The sequence below is a fragment of the Barbus barbus genome, assembly GCF_936440315.1.
Source record: "Barbus barbus genome assembly, chromosome: 22".
Lineage (NCBI taxonomy): Eukaryota > Metazoa > Chordata > Actinopteri > Cypriniformes > Cyprinidae > Barbus > Barbus barbus.
In genome coordinates, this window is record NC_136750.1 from 30,716,538 (window position 1) to 30,731,284 (window position 14,747).

The 14,747-nt window shown below is 35.3% G+C and overlaps 1 protein-coding gene across 1 annotated transcript in view; it reads left to right on the forward strand.

Annotated features, from left to right (window-relative positions):
• The window catches only part of LOC306888389 (fibrillin-1-like), a 92,609-nt gene that overhangs the window by 30,978 nt on the left and 46,884 nt on the right, over positions 1-14,747 (forward strand). The window contains exons 21-31 of the mRNA XM_079446637.1: positions 1,535-1,654; positions 1,763-1,900; positions 2,541-2,591; positions 2,668-2,793; positions 3,678-3,902; positions 5,152-5,277; positions 6,086-6,214; positions 9,937-10,062; positions 11,988-12,113; positions 13,542-13,664; positions 13,798-13,923. Coding sequence (XP_079302763.1) covers positions 1,535-1,654; positions 1,763-1,900; positions 2,541-2,591; positions 2,668-2,793; positions 3,678-3,902; positions 5,152-5,277; positions 6,086-6,214; positions 9,937-10,062; positions 11,988-12,113; positions 13,542-13,664; positions 13,798-13,923 — 1,416 coding nt within the window. The remainder of the gene's footprint in view (positions 1-1,534; positions 1,655-1,762; positions 1,901-2,540; positions 2,592-2,667; positions 2,794-3,677; positions 3,903-5,151; positions 5,278-6,085; positions 6,215-9,936; positions 10,063-11,987; positions 12,114-13,541; positions 13,665-13,797; positions 13,924-14,747) is intronic.

Consider the following 14,747-nt stretch of genomic DNA (forward strand, 5'->3'; position numbering starts at 1 on the left):
TCACACACACAAACACACACACTGCTGAGGACATAAATCACACTAACTACATAATACAGTGCCCTCCAAAAGTATTGGAACAGTGAGGCCAATTCCTTTATTTTTGCTGTAGACTGGAAACATTTGGGTTTGACATCAAAAGATGAATATGAGATGAGAGATTAACATTTCAGCTTTTATTTACAGGTATTTTTATCTGGATCTGATGCATAAAGGAAATAAAGGAAAATGGGCTTACTGTTCCAATACTGTTGGAGGGCACTGTATATGAATAGAATCAGATGGACGTGTTTAAATAGTGTTTAATTTCAGCTGAAAACTGAAAATAATTTGATTCATTTCTGTGAACTTGATTCACTTGATTCAGTTATTTGTTTGTACCCTAACTTGTAAATGTTGCTGAGGGATATTTCAAGTATAAAATAAGTAAAAAATATTTGATGTTTTTTTTCGTCACTGTGTATATTATGCTTTTGGTGTGAATTAATGAAAATAATTCAATCTGATGTGTTCTAGTCAGATACAATGAGATACTATTATAGTTTTTATTAATATTTTGGATAAATAATTTTTTTATATTTTCTGGTTTAATTAAAAAATTTTAAATACTATTTTTGTATATATTATATATTTGTAGAGTTTGAATTAATTTTTATAATTTTATTAATTTATAGTTTTTAGAATTTTTTGTTTATCATTTTAGTAAATTAATAAGTAAAAGTTACCGACCAGCTAAAATAAAAAGGTTTTTACATTTTATTTCAGTTAACGTGTTTTATTTCAACACTTTTTATTTATTTATTTTTTTTTACTTTTTTATGCTTTTAATTTTGGTTTAGTTCAAATTCTCCATTTTGAGGAACTAATGTAAAATATTGATTCGTCGAATCTCCATCTTTCAGAGTGTTCAAAATGTTGCAGTGACAAATAGAACAAATAGAACTATATGTGTCCCTGCAGCACAAAGCAGTCATGAGTAGCACAGGTATATTTGTAGCAATAGCCAACAATTTTTCTTTTATGCCAAAAATCATTAGGATATTAAGTTAAGATCATGTTCCATGAAGATATTTTGTAAATTTCTTACCATAAATTTTTCAAAACTTCATTTTTGATTAATAATATGCATTGCTAAAAACTTTAAGGGTGATTTTCCAGATTCCAGATTTTCAAATAGTTGTATCTCAGCCAAATATTGTCATATCAAACCATACATCAATGGAAAGATTATTTATTCAGATGATGTATAAATCTCAATTTCAAAACATTTTGACCCTCATGACTGGGTTTGTGCTCCACGGTCACATATTATTCTGTATTCATGCATTTAAATGGAAATGAATCTGTGTGATTCGTTCTGCTGTTCATTTAGTGACAACAGGCTTTGATTCTAAACTAGATTTTTGCTGTTTTATTGCTTCTATGAATCAATCTGAGTGTAATAAAATATATATATATTTTTTTTTTTAGCATTTACATGCTGTAATTACATCTCATGTTCTGTGTGTGTGTGTGTGTGTGTGTGTGTGTTCAGACGTGGACGAGTGCTTGAGTAGCCCGTGTGTGAACGGCGAGTGTAAGAACAGCGCCGGCTCGTTCGCGTGTCTCTGCTCCACAGGAAGCACACTGGACAGCTCAGGAACTCTGTGTGTGGGTGAGTTCACTTCCTGTCCCGTCACACTCATCACATGTGTGTGTTAAAGCCTCATGTGTGTGCGTGTGTGTGTGTGTGTGTGTTTACATGTGTGCGTGTGTATTTCAGAGACCACTAAGGGCACATGTTGGCTGAAGGTGGTGAATGGACAGTGTGAGATCAACATTAACGGAGCGACGCTGAAGTCTCACTGCTGTGCCACGCTGGGGGAGGCCTGGGGCTCACCGTGTGCCAAATGTGAACCAGGTGAGACTTAACCTCCACTAACTTACCCATCCTACTAGGTCTGACACCTCAAACACATGCATTACCGCCGGTCAAAAGTCTGGAATAATTATGATTTATTATCTATTAAAAACAATATTTTTGTGGAAACTGTGATGCATTTTATTTTTCAGGATTCACAGCATTTATTTGAAATAGAAATCTACTGCAACATTATTAATGTCTTTACTAGCCCTTTTGATCAATTTAATGCATCTTTGATGAATAAAAGTATACATTTTTTTAAAATCTTATATACCCCACAATTTATAATAGTATATTTCCACAAAAATATTGTGCAGCACAATTGTTTTCAACATTGATAATAATCAGAAATGTTTGTTGAGCAGTAAATCAGTATATTATAATGATTTCTGAAGATCATGTGACACTGAAGACTGGAGTAATGATGCTGAAAATACAGCTGCAGATCACAGAAATACATTACAGTTTAACACATATTCACATAGAAAACAGCTGTTTTACATTACAATATTTTACATTTTGTTCTGTATTTATGATCAAATAAATGCAGCCCTGGTGAGCAGAAGAGACTTTTTTCAGAATCTGTATTAGTGTAAGCCGGTGTATGTGGAGTAAAGGTGTGTGTTGTGTGTTTCAGATCCGTTCTGCTCTAAAGGTTTCGCGCGAGTGAAGGGCACCGTCTGTGAGGGTGAGATCTCGCATCACGCATCACTGTCTGCATGCATTCAGAGTCTCATATTCACCTGCTTCACGTCTGTGTGTAGATGTGAACGAGTGTGAGGTGTTTCCCGGCGTCTGCATCAATGGGAAGTGTGTGAACACAGACGGGTCGTTCATCTGCCAGTGTCCCAGCGGGATGACGGTGGACTCCACTGGAAGGACCTGCGTTGGTACGCATTAAACTCCAGCAGAATGCATTTATAATGAGTGCATCACCCGTAAAACTACTCTGACTTGAATTTTCAGATTCATATTTGTGTTTGCAAAATGTTGGCACAGAAAAAATGCATAAAAGGGGAAATGGTAAACACATTTGTGACCCTGGGGTACAAAACCAGTCACAGGGGTCAATTTTTGAAATTGAGATTTATACATTTATACAGCTGAATAAATAATCTTTCCATTGATGTATGGTTTGTTATGATAGGACAATATTTGTCTGAGATACAACTATTTGAAAATCTGGAATCTGAGGGAGCAAAAAAATCTAAATATTGAGAAAATCTCCTTTAAAGTTGTTCAAATGAAGTTCTTAGCAATGCATATTACTAATCAAAAATGAAGTTTTGATATATTTGTGGTAGGAAACTTAAAATATATCTTCATGGAACATGATCTTAATATCCTAATGATTTTTGGCATAAAAGAGAAATGTATAATTGTGATCCATACAATGTATTGTTGGCTATTGCTACAAATATACCTGTGTTACTCATGACTGCTTTTGTGCTCCAGGGTCACATTTTGTCATAAATAAACATAAGTAAACATATTGAAATAAAATAAACAAATAATATAAGATTTCTTATTTTATATTATTTCAGCTATTTGCAACTAGGCAACATTTCTCATTTTGATTTAGTTGAAGTACTAAAATAATTAATACTGATCAATATAAAATAAAGCAACTTCTAAGCTATTTTGTTTCTACTGTACACAGAGACGCTTGGGTTATGAAGAGACATTAGCATTAACTGTGAATATTATGAATATGGTTTTGAGAAGGTCTGTTTTGCATGCAAATTCCCAGTTTCCTGAATGTGTGTGTATACAGACCTGCGGACGGAGCTGTGTTACCTCACACACGTGGACGAGCGCTGCGGCGCTCCGATCCCGGGCCGGCACCGTGTGGACGCCTGCTGCTGCTCCGTGGGAGTAGCCTGGGGCCCGGAGTGTGACGAGTGTCCGGAGAAAGGAACGCCCGATTACGCCCAGCTCTGCCCTCGGCCCGGATTCTCCCACCGCGGAGACTTCATCAACGGCAAACCCTTCTTGAAAGGTGCGCGAGACAGACAGGCCACACTCATCCATACATACATTCACATACACCAGCTTCACACATTCTCTGTTTGCAGTGTGTATGCAGTCCATGTGTGGTACACAAGCAGTGCAGAAGCAGCTTTCACACAAGAGTCTGCTCCTGACCTGATCCGTGGCTGCTTAACACAAACACCACATTTATCCATTATTTTGATTTCAAATTTAAATTTAGTCATTTAGCAGATGCTTTTATCCAAAGCGACTTATCAACAAAATCAACAAAAGAGCAATGATACGCAAGCGCTATAACAAGTCTCAGTTAGCTTAACACAGTACACGTTAGTTATATAATAAATAAAGAAAACAGATAGAATAGAAAAAGAATAGAGCAAGCTTTTTTGCTGTTTGTTAATTGTATAATAAATAAGAAAACAAATAGATAGAATACAAAAAGAAAAGAGAATCCAGATATTGTTACTGAAAATGCTTTTTCAGCATTGCGATTTTTTTAACACCGTACAGTAATACAATCTTTCATAGACGTGTAAACGCAATAAATATAAGCAACACGTTATTCAATGCTTTTTGCTTTTGCATTTACTTTTAGATTTATATATTAAGTTGCTCAACCAAGTGGCAAAACATTTAAACTACTTTTCTTACGTTATCACAAACATAACTTACCATTGACAGAAACAGTCGGCTCTAATGCCTTTTCTTTAGCATTTAAATCTTTAGTACACTGAAGAAAATTATTCATTGAATTTACTAATTTTTTTTAAGGTAAGTGCTTGCAATCAATTTATTTGAGCTACATTTAAATAAACAAATTTATTTGACTAACTTTCAACATTTAAAAAAAATTAAATGTAACTAAGATAAATTCTTTGCAACCAAAAACATTTAGTATAATTATTTTCAGTGTACTGCAGTTCAGTTCACCTTCACAAGTGCCATCTATTATTGCCTTTTTTATCTAAAAGTGCTCTTTTCCTTTAAACCTAGCCAAAAAGCCATATGTGTTGACTGTAAAACACAGTAGACTTTAATTATATGCATTTATGGTGTAATTACTACATTTCCGTGTCAATCCACGTTTATATTTACATATATGCTTGGTGTGGAAACGATCTCTGCACTTCTGCAGATGCACTGCTCCTGGAACACACTGCCGGACGCAACTGTGAACGCTTTAATCCGTTAACATGGGTGCGGAACAAATACACACTGCCGTTATCCTGACTCGTCATTGTTGTGTTTCTCCGCAGATATAAACGAGTGTAAGATGATCCACAGCTTGTGCACAAACGGCCGCTGCAGGAACACCATCGGCAGCTTCCGCTGCAGGTGCGACAGCGGCTTCGCTCTGGACTTTGATGAAAGGAACTGCACAGGTGAGTTCAGACGCAGTAAACCAGGTTCAGAGACACGCATCTGATCGCTAATGAGTCCTGATATGTCACGGAACATGTGTGGCTCTAAAATAAAGCAACCATGTCATGCTGGTTAGTAGCAGGTGGACTGGATTAGTGATTCGCAACAGGTTTCATTATTGTCCACAGCAATATTTGATATGTTTTCTCTGATTCATCTGACAGTTTTGTTTTCAAATTTTGTTAGTCAGAATTTTATTTTATTTAAAATTTAATTAAAAAACTTTTTTTTTTTTTTTTACAGAAACTGTTAGTGTCCAGAAATTTAAATAAATAAAATTATAATTGTATTTAAAATAATAAACTTCAGGTTTCTAGACACTGTAAGAGCTGAATGTTCTTTAGGTTTCTTTTTAACCAATTAATCAGCATGACTTTTCCAGTTATTCCTGATGTACTGGATAAGGATATTTAAGGATAAGGATATTTTATTATATTTCACTCAAAATATTGACGAGAGCTTGGCAAAACTAGTAATATGTATGTTCATCATAGAAAAACACTTTGCAGTTTTAGTATTTTATGAATTTCTATGACTTTTTCAAGTCTATACGATTTACACTGTTTACACAATATACAGTGCAGGTTTTATCTGAGCAACATAAAATAAGATCACGATTTTTAGCTGTTTGAATGTGTTTGTTTTGCCTTATTTTAACTCATATTGAGGGTATCTGGTTGGTTGAGAACCACTGATGTCAGTTTTTTAGAAGTGCTGTAGATCGGTGTGTGTCTTATGCTGTGTTTGTGTGTGTGTGTGTTTTCACAGATATCGACGAGTGCCGCATCTCTCCTGATCTGTGCGGTCACGGCACGTGTGTGAACACAGCTGGTGATTTCCGGTGCGATTGTTTCACCGGATACGAGAGCGGGTTCATGATGATGAAGAACTGCATGGGTGAGACTCTCACACACTGTTTTTCAGAACGTTTGACCGATTTAAGATTTTGATTTCAATGATATTCAATCTAAAAATGTAACTACAACTTGATTCAAGAATCTCAATATGGCTCCAGGGGTAAATTGTTAAATTGTACACATTTTCAGTGGTCAAAAACCAGATGTGGGTCAGTTTGCAAAAATATTATACTTCTTTTCTTTTAAAGAAAATTAAGAAATATATCTCGTTTCCTTCTGTCAAAACAACTGGAATGAGCATACATGTCTCAGTGCCATATAAATAATTTTTTCCAAAGTTTGCTTGGCTATAACTCAAGAAGTATTAAAGATATTGCAATATGATTTTTCTTTTGGAATCTTCATTTTCATGGCCCTGCATCGTTCAGTTACAGAGATATGGGCATCTCAATGAGGCTCCAGATTGTTGAATATTACCCATATTCAGTGCTTGAAAGCCAAAAGTTGGTCACTTTGAATACAGCCGATACTTATTGTGTTTAAAGTAGAATGTCTGAAGAATAAATAATGCTGAAATTAGAAATGCACCTTGTTTCCCTCTATCAAAACAATTGTATAGGACATACCTGTTTGAGTGTCATAAATATAATTTTTTCCAAAATTTACATGCCTGTAACTCAAGAAGTATTAAAGTTATCTTAATATAATTTTAGATTCTAGTTCCTAAGAAACTTTTTTTTTTTTTTTTTGGAATCTTAATTTTTAAGACCTTGAATGGATTAATCGCAGAGATATTGGGATCTCAGTGCAGCTCCATGTCCAAATTGTTGTATCCTACCCATTTTCAATGGTCAAAAACCAAATGTGGTTTTGTTTATCTAGTTATCACTGTTGATACTGTCAAATATGCAAATAACAGTAACCTAGGGTTGATGAATGTACAATGTGGCACATCAGATTATGAATGACCAGGATTAATTTAATGTATGAACAGTGTGAAACACAGTGTGAGTTTAGGATGAAGTCAAGTGCTGCCGAAAGAGATGAGTTTTCAGTTGTAGCTTGAATATTGCCAGGGATCCGGCGTTCCGGAGAGGGGTGGGAAGATTATTCCACCAGCCAGGAATGGTGAACGAGAATGTTCTGGAGAGTGATTTTGAGCCTCTCTGTGATGGTACCACAAGGCGTCGCTCACTAGCAGATCTCAAACTTCTGGAGGGGATGTAGGTTCGTAATAGTGAGTGGAAGTAGGAGGGTGCTGAGCCTGTGGTAGTTCTGTACGCAAGCATCAGTGTCTTGAACTGGATGCGCACTGCTCCGGGTGTGTGTTCACTACTGAGTGTACACTAGGATGGGTTAAATGCAGAGCACAAATTCAGAGTATGGGTCACCATACTTGGCCACACACCCCTTCCCTCCCTTCCCTAAATGCAATGTGTGGCGAAAGCAACCACTTTTCACTGAGGCGTGGGATTTGATTCAAACATATTATAATACTGTGTTTGAACTCTTGGTAGCTTCAGAAGCTGTTAAAATGAACAAAATCCCTGAAACTGATTCAAATATAGAATCTTATGAATAGAGCAAAGGTAATGTGCCTCAACTTGACCATTTCAGTACATTTTTAACACTCTGGCAGATGTGTTTTATACATATTGTTTTGATAGAGGGGAACAAGATACAATTCTAATTTCAGCATTATTTATTCTTCAGACGTTGTTCTATAAATAAAATAAGTATTGGTTTTTGACCGCTGCATATGGGTAATATTCAACAATCTGGAGCCTCGTCAAGGCTTGAAATTGCGACCATTTTGGTCGTATATGCTTCCATAATTTAATCTGTGCGACCTCAAAATATGTTTAGGAGCATCTGTGCGAGTGCATATAATTGTTGTAGTGTGACCTGTTTTAATTTCTCTAAAAACGTTCAGTTATGTGCCTTCTGTGTGCTGATACGGTGCCGTTCTATCAAACGTTACATAACATCTTTACTTTCCTAAAGGGTAACTAAACCCTAAAACACAAATTACAGATGAATTCATTAGATGAATTTTGTTGATACTGATTTAATTTGCTTGATATCAGCCCAAATGTCTTATTATTCTAATTGACTGATTAAATGTAAGAATTTTAATCAAATGATGTGATGCACACTTTTAGAAAAAAAATGGCTTAATTGTAAAATTACCATAAAAGGTAGAAATCTATTTAAACTTATTGGAAAAGATTAATTAATTAATTTCTATCACTGCTGTGAACTGAACACCACACAGAATATGAATAATATCAAACTGTCTGTGAAGCTAAAATAAGCGGAATGACGGAGCATTTTTTCATTTAAGGTTATCAACCTAAGTGAATCTATACCTACTTGAGCCAAATACAACATCTGAAAAGTGATTTTGGAGTTGTTCCCTGTGTCCCCTGTAGTTGGCTGATGCTTTTTTCCGAGTTTGAAGCTGAAGTTGATGTGCAAAATTCCCAGTTAACTCGATACTGTCCACGGTAGTCCTTAAGATCAGCACAATAACACACTCAGCAAAATATTGTCTAATTATCGTTATTGATAAAATCCTAGAAAATATCGAGATATAATATTTTGTCAGTATCGCACACCCCTAGTTGCCAACCATTCTGCGCAGTTGACAGAGCTGAATGTAAAATTCAACACCGCATACACCATCCTAACCCTCGTCAAAGAGGAGCTCTCTCTCTGTGTTCGACCAAACTCAGATTAACTTTTGGTTTATGAAAGAAATCTGTCAGTGTTCTTCTCATTTTCTCTCTTCGTCAGCCCTTTGCATTTCCCGTAGTAGTTAGCTCCCTGTCACCTGACAGCGGAAAGCAGTGACTGGGTGATTGACAGCTAATATTTACCAATATAAAATCTGCATTAAATTTAAGAATGTAAAGATGAAATCTGTTAATATATAATTTGTAGTTGTGGTGCTCATTCATTTTTGGTGGGTGCTCCTGAATTTTTGCCGGTGCTCCTAACTTTTTAAAGTTGGGAGCACCAGTGCTACCAAGTTAAAAAAGTTAATTTAGAGCCCTGCTCATTAAGATGCTCTGTGACTGAATTATACAGGGTCTTGAAAATGAAGATTACAAAAGAAAAGCTTATTAAGATCCAGAATCTAAAATCATATTGTGATATCTTTAATACTTCTTGAGTTATAGCCATGCAAACTTTGGAAAAATAATATTTATGGCACTGAGACATGTATGTTCAATGCAGTTGTTTTGAAACAAGATACATTTCTAATTTCAACATTATTTGTTCTTCAGACATTCCTCTTTAAAAGAAAAGAAGTACTGACCCACATTTGGTGAAAATCTGTATGTATTTAACGGTTTACTCCTGGAGCCATATTGAAATTCCAATATCTCTGGAACCGAACCATAAAGAGCCTTAAAAATTAAGATACCAAAAGGAAAATTTGTTAAGACCCAATGTCTAAAAGGGCGTTCCGATATCTTTAATACTTATTGAGTTACAGGCTTGCAAACTTTGGAGGAAAAACTTGAAATAGCTGCCAATCTCTGCGTCATGTAAAAATGCAATTTTTATCCCTCTGTAATTTGCCTCTGAATCTCAGGTGAAAATTGCTGATTTGACCCCCCTCTACAAAAAAAAGTGTATTACTCAGAAAATATTCATCCAGGACATTTAATATTTTGGCTTTCATCCCTAAACATGTTTATCTTTCTTCAGAAAAAATATTAGGAAAATCGAAAATTTGAGCGTGTTGTGTTTCAGACATCGACGAATGCGAGCGCAACCCATTGCTCTGCAGAGGAGGTGAATGCATCAACACTGAGGGCAGCTTCCGCTGCGAGTGTCCAGAGGGCCACGAGATCGCCCCCGATGGCTCCGCCTGCCTTGGTCAGTGTGTGTGTGTGTGTGTGTGTGAGAGAGAGTGTCTGCGCGTGTGTGTGCGCATGTGGGGAGGGGGTTGTGCGTGCGAGTGTGTGTGTGTGTGCGCGCGTGTGTTGGGGGGGGGTGTATGCGTGCGAGTGAGTGTGTGTGTGTGTGTGAGTGAATGAGTGAGTGTGTGTGTGTGTGTGTGTGTGTATGTGAGTGTGTTAGTGTGTGTGTGTGAGAGAGAGTGTGTGTGTGTGTGTGTGTTAGGGCTGCCACTAACGACTATTTATATTTCAATTAATCTATCGACTCATTTTTTGATTAATCAATTAATCTAAACTATTAATTTCCCGCAAAAAAAAACAAAAAAACAATTTTACTTAAAAATATTTTATTAAACCAAATGAAATCCAAATTTCTATGAAATCCTTTTTTTAAGCAAAAGTGAAGTGCAAGAAGCAGGTGTCCATCTCATATCCAAATCACTGAAATCAAAGTTCACTGTTATAGTGTGAGAATGACAACATATCCACACGTTCTAGTCTAATAATACAATTATAATCAAAAAACACTTTTTAAAGGAGCATTTACCAGAAATATTATTTACCAGAATTTATTTAGGTAAAAAATGTAAATGTGCGGTATTTCTGAAGAAATACTTTTTTTAATATAAAATAAATTAATTGGAGATGCTTTTTATTATTAATATTTAATGGAACAATTAAAATGGAATCCAGAAAATAATGGAAAACAATTAAACTCAATTAATTAGACAGGCTTTTTGATTAATACAATTTTAAAAACTGAATTTGGAAATAAAACGGATTTCATAGGGCCCTATAATTATAATATTTATTTTTTGTGGTAATAAAAATGAATTTAAGTGAACAATACCTTTTAAAATGACTTAAAATACATATATAATAGCAATGATGCAATAATAATTAGTTCAAATAAAGTATCAAAAGCAAGAAATCATATGGTTTTACTGAACAAAACTGTTAAAATACATAATGTATTATAAACAATAGAGCTGATATAGATTACGCATCACAACAAAGGCCTGCAGGGCGCCGACGGCCTGATGATTATTTTTACACATTACTGTTTAATATTGACCAAGCACCATTTAATTCAAACGTACACTTAATCTTTAATTAATTTAAAACTATTTGTCCATTTCTTTAGGACAGAAATGCTACAGCCGCTGTAATAAAATGAATATGTGGAGATCAAACCGTGTAACTCAGAGTGAGGGGTTGAACTTTTATTTTGAAATTGCGATGTATTCTCCTGTGTTTGTGTAGATTTATAAATGATTTACCTTATAAATCCGATGAAATGGCGCACGTTGCGTTCCCAGATGAAGGTTATATTAAACCCAAACTCACAACAACATGCAGAGATGAGTTTGAGACGCTCCTCGTGTAAATGATAACAGTTTCTGTGGAGCTGCTGTGAACGGAGCCGCTGTGAGACGCACGTGCTTAACCTACACGCATGGAAATAATTAAAGACCATATACTGTGTGAACTGCATCGCATATCATTAATTAAATCATAGCGTTTGTGAAATCACAATTATGCTTAATTTTTAAATGGGTTTAATATATCATGCAGCCTTGGAAAATAGTCTAATAATGTGTTTTATGGATTCTCGTCCGTGAAATGCGCCACTTCCGGTATTTTGCCGGTTAGTCGACGTGAGCAAAATGAAGTCGACGATTTTTAAAAATCGACTAGTCGACTAAAATCGACGAATCGCGACAGCCCTAGTGTGTGTATATGTGTGTATATATATATATATATGTGTGTGTGTGAGAGATAGAGTGTGTTTATGTTAATCTGATGGTGGCTTGTAAATTGTAACCAAAATCTTCCTTTTGTACACATCCTGAATTGACAGATTTCAGTCAGTGTTGTGTTTATTGTGTGTTTTCTCTGCAGATATCAATGAGTGTGAACTGAGTGACAAGCTGTGCAAGAACGGTCAGTGTGTGAACATGATCGGACGCTACCAGTGCTCCTGCAACACCGGCTACAAATCCACCGAAGACAGACTCTCGTGCGTTGGTAAGACATATTAAACGTGGCGTTTCCCACATTAATCACTTACACCGTGAGTCTAGACAGCAGCTCTCACACTAAAACAGTCCTGATTGAGTTTGTCGTTACTATTTCCTGTGAGTTAAACAGGCTGCTTGTGTTTTAAAGTCAATATTCTTGTTCTGTAACCAGCGAAATCTCACATTCACGATTTTTACAGCAGAATGCTGCCATAGCGGACTTGTCCTCAAAACAGAAAATCAAGCCCAAAAATATGCACTTTGTCACCCCAGTGAACTAAAATGAAGAAAAGTCTGTAAGATGCAATGTTCTGCATGTGTCCTATATTTACATTGGTACTCCCTAAAGAAGATTTAGGACTGAGACTTGAACCCTTCTCGTTATAATCCAAAACTTGGACTTAAGTCTAAGAAGCAACAATGTGCAAAATTATTAAATATGTATGTTATATATGTACCTTTTACTTTGCTCTGGAGATCAGTTTTAGTTTGCAGAGCTCAGGCCATCCTGAGGTTTCTGTAAACATCCATATAAAGCAAAATGTGTTGTACACCATGACAAAAAGATGCCACTGTGGTTAAACCAAGTACAATAATATAAAAAAGCTGGTAGTTTTGAAATAACACATACAGTCAAACCAAAATTTATTCAGACAGCGTCAACATTTCTCACATTATATCACAGTTTATTTGTTATAGTTTAGAAAATGGTAATAAAATATGAGAAGAGCTCAGAGTTAAACTGTGTCAGAACAAATTGATCTTGATGATGTCAGATAACTTTGATAGAAAGGTATGTAATGAATTGGGTTGAATAGCTGTCAGCTGCTAAATTTAAGAACATAATTAGATAAAACCAATTTAGCTCAACCAATCAGCAAGCAGTGCTTCATTTAGTTCAGTCTGTGGTGGAAAAACATCACATTAGCAATTAAAGAAAAACACTTCAGCAAAACATGCTCAGGTCAAAGTGTCTGAATCATTTTTGCTCCCAATTTTTACTGGTAGTCCACTCTATGAAGAATTTTTGGGTATAATGTGTCACAGTTTACTTTATTTTGCTATCCTCACTTACATAAATGAACTATAGTATCCTGCACCCACTAGTAAAAAAATATAAGAAATTATATCTGGTGTCTGAATTATTGGTTTGACTGTATAGATAATGAGGAAAATTAAAAATGGTCATGCAGCCTCCACTGGCACACTTGATGATCATACAGTAAATACAGTATATAACCAGTGGCAGCATTGGGAATCTCCCGGGAAAGAAACACACATGCAGATCAACATACGGCAGCATATACTGGAATATTCCCATGCCTGGATGCATATTATTACTGTGAGCCCAGTATGGACTTTGAACAGAATCTGATGCATGTAAACACAGTCAGTGACGTGTAAATGTGACTCACGTGATGTGTTTGTGTTTCAGATATTGATGAATGTACCATTGAGAACGGCGGCTGTGAGACATTCTGCACCAATTCAGAGGGAAGTTATGAGTGCAGCTGTCGCCGTGGTTACGCCCTCATGCCCGACCTCAGGAGCTGCACAGGTCGCACACATACACACTACACATGACATACACACACACACTTAACATTACATACATACACTCTACACATACACTCATGCTGTACTGACCTCTGGCCGCTGGTGTGCGTGTGTGTGTGTGTGTGTGTGTGCAGATATCGATGAGTGTGAGGACAGTCCTGACATCTGTCACGGTGGTCAGTGCACCAACATCCCCGGGGAATTCCAGTGCCTGTGTTTTGACGGCTACATGTCATCTGAGGATATGAAATCATGTCTGGGTAAATCACACACTCATTCTAGTGCTGTCAAACGATTAATCGCTTCCAAAATAAAAGTTTTTGTTTACATAATATATGTGTGTATACTGTGTATATTTAATATGTATGTATAAATACAAACACGTGTTTATATATTTTAGTAAATATGTTATGTTTATATATTAAATATATATAATATAAAATATAAATATATACACACACAAGTAAATATTTTCTAAATATATACTGTATGTGTGTGTATTTATATATGCATAATAAATAAACACAGTGCACATACATACATTATGCACATACACATATATTATGTAAACAAAATCTTTTATTTTGGATGCGATTAATCGCGATTACTCGTTTTACAGCACTAATTCATTCATAATGAGGCTGAGGACATGAGAGCATCAGCATTCATCACACAAACACCTGTATGGTTATTTGAACATGTACTGTGGTAATACCATGGTATTCTTTGAAATAGACTACTGTAGACTACTACTATAGTGCTGTGTGCATACCATAACACAGGGATTCCCAAACTGAGCTGATGAAATTAATCATTAATTACATCATAAAAATGTTAAATGAGTAAATCATTTTAAAATAAAATGTATCAAATTGTAAAATAAAATAAATAATTTTAAAAAAGCATCAAAAACACTTATTTAAATGAAATTAGTTATAAAAAGGAAAAAAATAAAATGCTTTGTTTTTACTTTAAAATTATTCACTTACTAAAAGTTAATTAAATAATGAAAATTATTTATATATATATATATATATATATATATATATATATATATATATATATATATATATATATATATATA